This window comes from Gasterosteus aculeatus, chromosome 16, assembly GCF_964276395.1.
Source record: "Gasterosteus aculeatus chromosome 16, fGasAcu3.hap1.1, whole genome shotgun sequence".
Lineage (NCBI taxonomy): Eukaryota > Metazoa > Chordata > Actinopteri > Perciformes > Gasterosteidae > Gasterosteus > Gasterosteus aculeatus.
The window spans coordinates 14,981,361-14,994,321 of NC_135704.1; the positions used below are offsets into that span (position 1 = coordinate 14,981,361).

The following is a 12,961-nucleotide window of genomic DNA, read 5'->3' on the forward strand; positions in this document are numbered from 1 at the left end:
GCTGGTTTGTTTATGGCTCCGTGCTCAAGGATGTGACGTGGTCCTGGCGGGTCACACTTTCTCAGAAACACCTTGTTTTAAATGCCGCCATTGACCGCCTGCTCCCTCCTCAGTCACCCCTCTTAAATGGCACCTGGCGAGAAGGGGATAACAGCTGATTGCGCCTCTGACCCTCAGCTGCTATTTTGGAGCCGGAGACACAGTGGGATGGAAACAGTCGGCACACCGTTATTGTTTTGGACGTGTTTGTCTAATGTACCAGCACACGCTGTTTTTGGCCAAAAGCTAACAACTACCGGTGTGCACACTGCTGTACTTTACAGCCACTTAACCAGCAGGTCCGCTTGGTGATTATATCTTTGTGTTCTGAGATGATTTTGTGTACGATACAAGGACTTTGATACCGATTTTGATGCTTTTATAACGTTACAACGCCACTTCTTTTTGAGTTGGAATACAGTGTGAAGGAAGCATCTTTACAGCTGGTTGTGTTCATTCAATCACACTATGAAGCCGTTTTTCTGGTAGAAACGTAAAGCGAAGATCCACGCAGCGCAATTTTGTAGATATTAATATCCTTAATCGAAATGGGGAAAACGGCATGATGCTATACTTACTGTTTTCGTTGGCCGTTGGCCGCGGCTCAGCGGGGTCGTCCTTCAATCGGAGGATCGATGGTTCGATATCCGGCTCTGCTCGTCCATGTCGATGTGTCCTCTTGGCCAAGACACTTAGCCGCTAATTGCTCCCTCAGGCTGTTCCTGCGGTGTATGAATGATTAGATACTCTTGACGGGCAGGTGGCTCCTTGCAAGATAGCCGCCCGCCATCAGTGTATCAATAGGGGTTAAATGGGTCGATGATGACTCGGAGCGGTTCGAGAGATTGGAAAAACTGGAAGAGGGAAATACGAGTAGAACAGCGGTGTATTTACCATTTCTGCCTTAAAGCTTATATTCAAGGCCTTCATTGGCTCGTATGAAGCGGTGGGACCCTGCTGCGCATGTACTAGCCTAGTGACTAATATGTATCCATCTGAAGGTTGGGTACTTGTGCAGTAATTAGTATGCTGTAGCTGTGCCCCCTGCTCGTTACATTATCAATTTATAATGCCATGCACCAACCGCATTCCCCCATGAATATGCAACATGTCTAAATAGTAATAATGATGGACATATAGCCTACACAGCCGAAAGCTCTTGCTCGCCGTTTTCTGAATGAGAATTTTTTGCAAAGCGTGCACACAGATATCACAAGTGCACACTGTGCACGTGCCAGCAGAGCTACTCAGTGTGTCTCTGTTTTGCTTTTCGTTTCCCCCGTTGAGTCGGATCAACGCTGAGCGGCATTAGAGAGAGCATAAACCCCTCGTTGCAGCAATTCAGCCAGCCAAACAAAGGTGTATTGCGACGGTGAGGTGGGGAAGTCTGGCAACAATGGGTGTCGTGTTATCAGCAAGTAAGCAACTGATGACTTCATTGTGGGAGATCTTGTATTGAGCCATTTCTTTTAACAATTTCCCAGATGAAATTCAGCCCCTTTTCCAATATTTGGTCACAAAGGGTTATTTGCATTCTCAGAGAAATAATGCAGTTCGCAGTTATAGGCTTTCATTTCTACCTGTTCACTACTAACTAAATGTTCCGGTTGAATGTGGAAGATTGGTTTCCTGGGGATTTAATGAAGTCTCTGGCTCGGCCTCGATCACCCATTCACTATTCCTTTAAATTCATTTAAGAATAATCATTGTGGGATTGATTGAAAACATCTTCATTTTAGCACGTTCAGCATACATGTATACAGGAGAAATGTTTATTACTTTTGCCTAAGCAGGATTGCTGTGACAGACAGTGTTGCTGTTATGTGTAGTGATTATAATCTGATAGATAAAACATGTTATTGTTATCTGAAGCATTATAACAGTAATTTCTCATACTGCGTTCTGCTGGTAAAACTTTAATATCCTCGACACATTTTTATTCAACAGCTATTATGCATCACTCACGAGCAGATAACTGTATTCCAAGCACTGCTGGGAAATTTAACACAGCTAATGGCAGACAGCTGGGAGCGCACGCAGTGCATTTCAGGGACGGTGTATTTTTGCTTAGTCAGGCCTCGGCATTTGCTGAATCTACTTTCCCCTCAATTAAATCCAGATGCAATATGAACAGAAGATGTGGTTCTGTTACTTATTATACAGTGTGAAGTCTCCGTGTTATATCCGTAGAAGTTTGTTGAGATTTGGAGGCATCAGTAATCTGATCTGTACGAGTAAGTTCTACAAACAGGTACAGGTAGTAGCTGTGTGTGCTTATGACCAAATGCCTCGTTGCATTGAAGCGTTACTAATTGTGTCTGCATGTCGCACAAGCGATCAGGCAAAGTGACACGATATTTTTTTTTCATCCTAGTCTTTGTTTTCTCACCTAGAGGAAAGTATTTTCATAACTAGACAAATGTTTCTTGACATAAGAAGTAAATGACTAAATCATTTTTCTTTTACACTATCAAATTAGAAGAAAAAAAAATGCTTTACATGGTACATTTTTCTTTTAGAAAATGTTAATGCTTTTTGAAATGACTTCATTCCCCAGAGAGTTGAATATCACGAGGGTAGAAAAGACCATGTAATTAAATGTTTGTGTCTTTCCTTACAGACTGTGCGTCACGGCTTTCCTTACCAGCCGACTGCTTTGGCCTTTGACCCTGTGCAGAAGATCCTGGCCGTGGGCTCCAGAACAGGCGGCATACGGATGTATCCTTTGACCTTCGGCAGCTCTCTTCCTCCGTGTTTGGGGGCACACTTGAAAACTACACATGAATTCGTAGTTACAGTAAATACATTATAATAATATTATGATTAGTATTTTACCTTATTAAAAAAACTGGAATTGTCTTGCACCTCTCCCCCACTTAATACTACGTAAAAAAACAAATTGCTTGATCTTCATTAGGAAGGAAAGATAAGGTGGAACAATTAATCATAATTAATTAATAAAGGTATATTAAACTACAACAACAACAAAAAATGAACATAATACGTTGTCATTTGATTGTAAAAATAAATGCTATTGTTACAAATGCACACACTCAGTAAGACTGATAATGAAATAATACGGCGCGTGCATCTGTGAACGATACTGTAACGCGAGGAGCGTTATTATGTTGCTTTGAGACATAATGCTGCACCAGTGTGCGGGTTACCAGTGCCAGCATCACAGTGGCAAAGCAGGTGGGAAGTGAAACACAACAGTGTCAGCATCTCGGGTGACGTACAACATACATTTAGAGAGAACGACGCGTCATCCAAGCTTCACACCGGCTCGCCGAGTGACTCTGACCCATTCCGCCTCTTTTCCTTTTGTACAGAACAGCAAGGTGGAACAATGGCGCAACATTCAGCAAAAAAAAAAGAGTAAAATAAACATACCTGCTGATAGCGTGTGTCCGTGCGAGGGCCTTCCTTCCCCGCCCAAATTTCCTCTGATTCTAATCCCTCTTTCCGACCCGTCGTTTTTTTTCCGTCGCTCGGCCATCGTGTCACAGGCTGCAAATTGTCCAAACAACAGCCCGCCTGCCCGTCCCCCCGGCTCACCGGTCACGGAGGTGGGGGGGGGGGGGGGGGGGGGGTGAAGGTGTGAGTGCGAGCCAGGTAGGAGATTACGCCCTCATAAACACCCAGGGTTCCCAGCACGCCTTCAGGGGCGCAAGCAATTATTGATGCCGCCGCAGCCCCTCTGCTGCTCCCCCCGCTCGGGTAATAAATGGACACGCGGAGAGATTTGCCTGCGGAGAGACACAGAGAAAACACGAGGCAGGGGAAGGTGTGACATTGTTGGAATAAAGAAACGGGAGGCCCTCTGTAATAAATGCCTGACTTCGGTTTCAGTCGGATGGAGGCCCCCGAGTGACTGAATGTTTGTATTGACACGCTGCACACACCTTCATCTTCTCCCATGTGGCCTGTCGTTGACTCTCTCTCGCTCTTTTCAATCGCACGCTTTTGCGTACACGTCATTCTCTGCCGTGCTGTTTCCATTCTCTGCCATTGCTTTCCGTCTCGAGGACTTACCCACCTCTCTTATTACGGTTTGTTTATTCCATTCACCTTTCCGCCGTCCTTCACGGTTTGTCTGAATGTTGTTCCGTTTCTACCCGTGGCTTCAAATGTCTGCCAGCCAACGTTGCTTAGTAATTTTTATTCCTCTATGTGTTTCCCCTCTCCAGTTTCCGTAGCTGCACATAGTCATGCATTTGTCCTGCTCAATTTTGACTTCTTAAGTGGTCCAACGGTCCAAAGTCCTGTCCTTTTGATTTCATTCCGCATGAACACTACGTTAGGGTTGCACACACACAACTGGAAACATTTCATCATTTTGCCAGTGTTTTATTTTTCTCTCAAGGAGCTTGTAAAAAAAGGCATTTTTAAGCCAACTGACCCGATGCCATGAACAGAATCTGTCTTCTATTGTTTGTCATTATTTGTCCGAAATAAGCTTTTTGTTCTTGTTGAAGAAACTGTGATCCCCCAGGGGGGCTCAAAGTTAAACATTCAAAGACACATCAGTGATTGAATGTCGTTGTCTGTGTCCGTGTCACCACAGGCAGAAGAGTGATTGATATAGCTTAACAGTCGCGGCCCATTTCGTCAGAAAACCGTTTAGTCAATGGCCTGTCAATGTCCTGCGTCGTTGTTCCAGTTGAGGTGATGTGATTCATCTTGTAAAGTGATCTACAGACAACTAGTTTATCCCATCGGGGCTAAATTAGTTGCTTGCAACTTGGTCTAATATTGGTTCTGATATTGATTCATTCCCTCATTGGATATCGCATGACCTTAGTGATCCACAGAAATATATATACGAAATATAACAAACACTGTGGAAGAACACTTCAGTAGTGAGATGGTTGTAAAAATCATGTTTGGAAAAAAAAAAACAGCCTTAAAAAGTAAAAGGCCAAACGTTGGATTAAAGAAAAAGCAATGGACAATTTTAACACATTTAAGTACCAACACATTAATATAGGATGTGAAGTCGACATGGCTCCGTGTTGTCTGAAGCAAGACTTTAGCGCTCAAAGGATGTTAAGTAGCTCATTACGATCAAATAGTGTACATCACAAGTTTAACGAAGGCTGGTAGCTTTTCCAAATCGCATTGAACCACTTTACCAAGACTTCACAACATACAATTATGTTTACAAGTATCCTGCTTAGCCTGTATCATGCTTCTCAAACAAGACCCCGGCAAATAAGTCAACAATAAAACAATCCACCAAAAGAAAACAGCCCATCAAACGGGTGAGAATTATGTATCTTCTCACATTCTGTGTGATTGGAATTCTCTGGATGACATATCATTTTTAAGCCCACCATAAACCCACAATAGCGCACAAAGAAACGCAAAAGACACACACTGCACATCGTGTTGCATTGTACAGGGATTTGTCTGCAACAGTTCTGTTAATGCCCGCAGCGTGTCAAAGTGTCACCGGTCCCGCTCTGGTGAGTGGTGCATAGTGACGATGTCATCAGGGTTGGCGCAGTGGGTTGGCAATGAGGCTCTCTGCAGTGGGCTCCCCCCCCCCCCCTCTTCCTGCCTGGAGCGAGATTACCAAAATATGCTGAGATTAGGTTTATTGGAGGCAAATAGAAAGAAAGAAGCGTATGTGAGGGTGTCCGTGTGTTGACTAAACGATGCTTGTTGCTAAGGGTGAACTTAATGTGTCCCGTCTGCCTGTGTCAGTAATGTTTGCAGAAGTTGCACGTGTGCTTGTGTCTTATTGTTGTTGGCTTTTGCTTCGGTGAAGTGACGGAGGATTTGCTTTCAGTTGAGGGGTCAGGTAATAGAACCGCCCGGAGTCTGATAGACGGTCAGTTCTCATAACAGTCGATCTGATGAAAGAAACGGGGAGCTGAAGTGTGCGATGGAAAATAATGTCTGACAGTTTGTCGATATCAGAAGCGTGTTTGTTAAACACCTTCCATGTGTGACTTCAAATCAGCAACATCCTCTTGGAGAGATTACTAGTTAATGAGGCTGTTGCATTGCAATGCATTCATTTTAACTAGTGTGCATGCACCCGATAAACTGGCTACAATGTCTGAATTCTTGTTGATTCATAATGTTGATTATATGTGAAATAAACACTGTAAATATCATTAGACCCGAAGCACCGACAAGACTCCGACCATCAATTTGTGGACAGTAATCAAGCTAAGCTGACAACGGTCCTCTGCTTACAGGAGGGCAACCGCAGCTTTACTTTTGAGGATAAATTCTATCATCATCAGCCACGTGTTGTTCACCGACCAACAGCAATGATTAAAGCTAATTTGAAGAATAGAACATGAGTGAACAAGAAGGTCACTCTGAGCAAACACGCAGCTACTGTCACAGTCCAGTATTCATCTCAAACAGCTGCGCGGTGCCAGTTAGGCAAACAATACCATCAGATAGTCATCATTTATACATTAATCATTATCATACTGTGCCGCTGGGCTTTGTTGACTGTGTGAGCCGGCTGCAAGTGTTTAGCAATCAATAGCGCCGCTTCTACAGAGAGGGGCTACAATCAGATGCTACCCGGATCAAGACTGTGTATACACACACACACACACACACACACACACACACACAGCGTGCTCTAATTAGGGTTTTACCACTGTTTGCACAAACTCTGTTTCCAAACTTGAGCTGGCACACCCGTTGCTATGGAGACAAAATGACAAAAGGACATTAGTCCTTTCCGAGCTACTCACTTGGTTTTGATTGAATTACACCTAACCGGATTTGCGGCCCTCTATTTGTAAACTAACGGCAGCGTTCACTGGTGATAAAGGTGAGAAAGCAGAAGTGCTGCTCCTGAAAAGGGATAAAGATGCAATATTACTCTGTTCATAACTATAAATTGCAACTTTATCCACGTAGGGAAAACAATTATGAGGATGAATGGCTCTACCCTGTAGTTAACACCTGGATTAAAGGGAAAGTGACACAAGTATTATTTTCCTTTACTCATAGAAGTGTTGGAAGATGTTTTTGACAATTTTGCTTCGTATTGTTTCTTCTTCATCTTAAGTCTGTACAACAGTGATTTTAAGAAGAGGCCTTCCACATATCTCTGATTTTTTAAAAAGCAGAGATGTCCTATTGCTTATACCTAATTGGAGGATAAAGTGCACTGCTCTGAGCGCACACAACAGAAAGTGCTCCAAACGTAATGCTTAATTTTAATTACCAAATACCATCAAGATGCTCGCAGTAGATAATATAGTGCCAATTGCTGGCAGATGTTCTCCTTCACATTTTTCTAGAACACAGAAATCTGACAGTCCTGGTTCAGGTGCATTGTCAAAATGTTTCACAATTTGTATTAGCTTTTGTGTGAGTTATAGTGATTATAGCCATGTGTATGTGTGGAAATACTGTATTTAGATACAGCCTGATTGCATTCCTTTCATCTTTAGCCACACAAGTATTAAATAGCAGCTGGAGGACAAGACGCCTTTTGTACTGATGCAAATTAGAATTACTGTGGAGAACACTGCTAACTGTATCAATGCTCCCCACCATGCTGAATTCACAAGACAGAACAAACTATAAGGAGTTTACCTATCTAAGAATAAAGCCATTTCTAAGGCTCACTATGAAATCTACAGGGATTGAGGGTATGATTGATGTTAGATTTTGCATTTGGGCAAAGTTTATAGCGTGAGTTATCTGCTTTAATGCTTACGATAAATCTATGCTCTTATAGCATGGTTGCAAAACTGCTTCCTCTTTGTCTTTAAAATGACTGTACCCAACAGTCTTTGCTGTTTGTTTTCTGGTCCACCCTGCTAGGAGGTATTCAACGGATGAAAGGTCAGCTGCTTATTAATAGCAGCACTGAGAATAGTCTAGAAAATGCCACTGCTGCATGGTCACTGTCTAGCGTCTGCCAAATGATACCTTGCAAAATGTGGACATGAAAGGGAGTGAATGGAGTGCAACCAGTAGCTATAGTCCACAAAGACCATTGTTCGTTATAGACAATCTATGGAGTATACTATGAGTATACTTGAAATCTCCTGTACACAGAGCTGCCACATAAGGTTTGTGATGCATGTCTCATCATGCATTGTTTGAAAGGCACTTGAGTAGATGTACATGGGAATATATGGGTCAGCGATAGAGCGGGCTGTCCGCTCTCCGTGTGCTAGTTGAAGTGTCCACGGCGACTGTACTACACCCCATGCTGAAGGCAGGAGGTGTGGGTAAGGGAGCATAGACAATGGTGCACTGACATGGGAGGGGGGGGGGTGTTGCCATGTAACGTAAAGTGCTCTAGTTGTCGTAAGACTAGGACGCTATTTACATTTTTAAGTCAATTTATAGAGTCCATTTATATAAAGTCCATTTATATAGAGTCTATTAAATCTGCCATCTGCCATTAAAACAATGAGGAAACGCTGTATTTTTCTCCAAAAATGCAAAAGCATAGTTTTACAAAACGGGCAGACTGACCTTTGCTTTTATCTGATGTGTGAAGAACTCGGAACCTTTATTTCATGGAGGTCGCTGAAAGTGAATGTGATTACTGCACTGTGGAATTAGTGAGAGTAAAAATCAGAAAGCAAATGGGAAAAAAAGAGGCTGCAAAATGCCTGGACCAAAAGATGATGTTTTATCTAATCGTTGAAACATCAACACGAAAGCGTTCAAACGGTTCCCATGAACACCTGAACCCCCAGCTTCTGTTTCCTTGCACATTTGACTTTGACTTGTGTAAATAAAATAGTATTTCTTTCTGAGTGAAGTAACAGTGTTTCTGAGATGTGTTACTCATCGGCCCTCCGGCTCATGCGGCTGTGCGCACTATCGTGTGCTCACACCCACACACACACACACACAAACAAACGTTGAAAGTCGTCTGATGTTTTCCAGAGAATTCGCCCTCCAAACTCAGTAAGCATCTCACAGACCGTACTGAACTCGCTGAGAGGTGCTTGAAAGGAAATGGAAATGGAAAAAGAGGCCCGTATGGGTCAGCGCTCCTGCGTACATTTGTGTGTGCACATGCCCGTCCATGTGTGTAATCCTTCTGTTTTCCCCTATAACAGGTGTTTTTACTAGTGGACAGAAAGCACAGAGACGAAGAGAGAACGATACAGACAACTGAATGATGGAACCACAGTGTGACATGACACGTTGGGTGCGGCCCAAATCACTGTCAAAGTGGCGTTTTCTCTCCATGTTGTATGAAGACACTCGCCTGTCTGCTGATCCAGCTGCAGTCTCTAATTGGCATCTCTAACAGGAGTCGGGCACATTGTCAAGCTGCAATTATGCACGTCCGATCTACTGGCTGCAGGAATGGGAGGAAAAAAAAACACAAACATCTGTGCTTCGCCCACGCCATTCCTGACGCTTCAACATAGCGTGTAAATCAACTCAGGGGTTAGAGACTGACACGATACAAAATTGTGTGACAATGTAGAAAATTCATAACACAAAATCTTTTGAACCTATGTTAGAAAACAACTAATCATATTGCTCTGCAGTATCTGTCTGATTTTAGTTTAGACCCCCACCCAGTAAACCCCGATGGAATGCGATGTTAAAGCTGCTCCCTTTATAATGAACCAACGTGTTCCATTTTCAATGTGGACCGTGGTCACATTCTGGTGTTTGGCCACCGAAAGCTTCCAATCATCTTCATCTTGCTTTTATTTTCATGCAGTTTGGTTTCCCTTTGCTTCTTTCTCACACTCTCTGACATTTGACCACTTTTGCATTTTAGGGGCAAGAATACAAATGGAGCCAGAGTCTGACTCCATCACGGGTATGCTGTTATAATCACAGGCCCGCGAAGAAATTCTGCAAATGCAATTAGCTGCACTGCCAGTGCAATGGTTCATGTAATCTTTAAGTCTGTAATTAGATCAGATTATATGCCCCCTTGCGTTACGTGATTTTGCACGTCTTGATGTTTACTCCTCTGGGATGGCGAGGGGGTGTGTGTTTGTATGCACACCGAGCATGTTTTATTTCCCACTGTGTTGCCACGTGTTTACACGTTACGTAAACTGTCACTCAATTCATCAGATGCAGAGACACCACGAAGGGGAGGGCGGGGGGGGGGGAGAATATCACAGAGAAAAGTGAACGGGCTTTTTTGGAAGTCTGTGTGACGGATAAGAGACAATGAGCTGTTCGGCATTCTTATCTCAGCACCCAGTCGTGTCACGTGGGACGCTGTGTGCATTGCAACACAATGGACGAAAGTGTGTGTGTTAGAGCTGTCTCGGCGTTGCATTACAGTTGAACTGAAGAGTCAAGAAGAGACAGAGACGGTAATGAGGATGAGGTTGAGGTTTGGAACAATTCCTCTCCGTTTAGAGCAGTCCAAGAAATGTGAAGGGATTGGAACAATGAGCGTGTGAGCGGCACCAGTGTTACATAACTGGTTGTCTGTTGCACTGGATTTAACATACACACTTACACACTTTTTTCTTCATTTCATCAGAAATGATTTGCATTTTGCTATTATGATGACATCATAATCCCATTTCTTCATCCAATATGAAAATCTGTGTGATGCAACATGTATTGTATTCCCTTTCTCCTCTGTGTGTGTGTGTGTGTGTGTGTGTTGTGTGGGGCAGTGAAATATGAGTTATGAGTATTGTTGCTCGAATAACAGCATTTCTTTATAAATTGGGAAATCTGACAGACAGATTTATTATAAGGGATTAACATATATGGATGTTACCTTTCAACCACTCAGCTTGATATTTGAGACTTTGAGACTATAATCTTGATCATGCACACATGACGCGTGTGCCTGGATGGGTTTTGTTCTTAAAGTCTATATAGAAACCGTTTTCTAAAGTTAGTAGAACTAATAAATATATTTATTAAGTCCTGTCGTTGTACCGAAAGATACATATGCTCTAAACTTCAAATCTGACGAGCTCCCAGTCTGAGTTGCAGACGATGATAATTCATAACTCATAATATTTCCTCAAATGAATGGTTTTATTTCATCACGGTTCGAGGGGCTGATAGTAACAAAAAAAAAGATTATAGAACAATGAGCCGAAACAGCTGAGGATCCTTCGGTTTATTTTTCAAGGACACTAACATAAAAGAAAAATAATTGTCCTCGTTGAGCAGCCTGGAGGCTGTGGGCGACGTCCCGGCGTCGGCCGGTGAGACAGTGCAGCGTAGCGCATTGTGTCTCTCTCGCGTTCATCCTGTCCATCAACAAAACACAGAAACAGACATTGGCCGAAGGGCTCTACCAATGCCAGCTGTCTCCCTCCTTAATCTGATTCCTCACCCCATCGTGGGCCGTAGCATTCAGCCACTGAGCTGCAGGTGTTGACTAGACTAGACTCCTGCTTGTAAAGACAAAAGGACTTTCGCTTTGGTTGTCTGTTTTTTTCCTAATCACCTCCACGAGGTGTAGGGCTGATCAGAGAAGATGCAGATGGGGCAGTGGAGGAGAAAGTCCACGCAAAGAATGAAATACATTTGACGTTAGCAAAAGATAATGGAACTAAGTAAACTAGGTTTAGGTTGGAAACTGCTCAGCCAGCTACTTCACCAACAAGCTAACAATAACCACACCTGGTATCACCAGACCACGGCAAGCTCACCCATCCGGAGTCACAGGCAGTGCGGCTCAGGGGAATTACTTAACGTTTGCCTCCGACACAATTGAAAAACATTTGACATTTGATTGAATATGAAAATTCAAAATTGAATATTTATGCTGCCTCCCTTGAAGATTTTTCTGAATCATACCGAACCCTCTTTTATGAGGTCACAACTCAGAGTGTAGATGGGCGAGGACACGCGTCGCAATTGCCGCTATCTCACCATCGCTTCTCCGTCTCATGCTCAAAACCAAATCGGTGGCTATTTCATCCGCTCTTCAGGCCCCCGGAAAAAAGATGAAGGGGAATGATAAAAAGGGCAGATCAGGGAGAACCAAATTTTCAGAGACAGATAAGAGGATCCTGCAGGGTCAGGCTGTGAAAGAGGGAGATGTAGAAACAAAACCTGGAAAAAAAAAAGGAGACGGATTCAAGGACGAGCGAGAGAGCAAAACAGGAAGCGTGGAGGATGCAGGAGTGCGTCGATGAGCAGAGCGCGAACGGTGGCTACATGGAATTGAATTGCGTCTAAATGGAAATTTCTGTAGGCTGCTGTGTTGTTGACTGATTGGATGGGAGGTTATAATTGTGTGTGCCCACAGCACAGAGGCCCACACACAGACACACGTCTGGTGCAACACATTGATTAACTTCAGGAGAAAGAAAATGCCTCCTGTTTTTCTTTTGCCAATTCATTATCCTTGAATGTTTGTTTTGGAAAGTGTAGGTAAGGACTTTAGTAGCGTCGGCACAGCGTTTACACGTGGATTAGCTCGTATCCACTCCACTCCTCAGCTCATTTCAATGCTTGAATTCTACTTGAAGTTTCTACACACGTCCGATTTGAAGGACGTTGGGTGTCACAGGGTCCCCAAACTTGGCTGATATTCATCACTGTTACCGTGTAAAATATTCTCATCCATCATCAACGTCACATTCTCATCCTCCATTTCCTCTTCCACATCCCTTCCTTTTCTTCTTTTTTTACTGCCTTTTATGTTTTCCTATGATTACTCCTATCCTTATCCCAATTCTAGATCATTCATTTCCAGCTTCCAGCTGTTGGTGTTTTATGTCTCCCTTCTACGTCTTTCTTTCTTCCTTCCTTCCAACGTTCCTTCCTTCCTTTCCCCTCCCTGTTTGCTCCCGTTTTTGATTTGATATTTAGACCCGCTTGTTCTTAACATTTGTAGTTTCTGGGATGAATGAGTGATGCCTCCATCCAGCAGCACTCTGTAATACCGCCTGCAGCTTCACAGAGACTGTGGCATGAAGGCACGCTCAGTGCTGCGTGTGAATGTTTCCGTGTAGAA

General features: G+C 43.3%; 1 protein-coding gene across 1 annotated transcript in view; it reads left to right on the forward strand.

Moving 5' to 3' along the window:
• Positions 1-12,961, forward strand: part of LOC120834296 (uncharacterized) — a 99,541-nt gene that overhangs the window by 11,103 nt on the left and 75,477 nt on the right. The window contains 1 exon segment of the mRNA XM_078091422.1: positions 2,660-2,757. Coding sequence (XP_077947548.1) covers positions 2,660-2,757 — 98 coding nt within the window.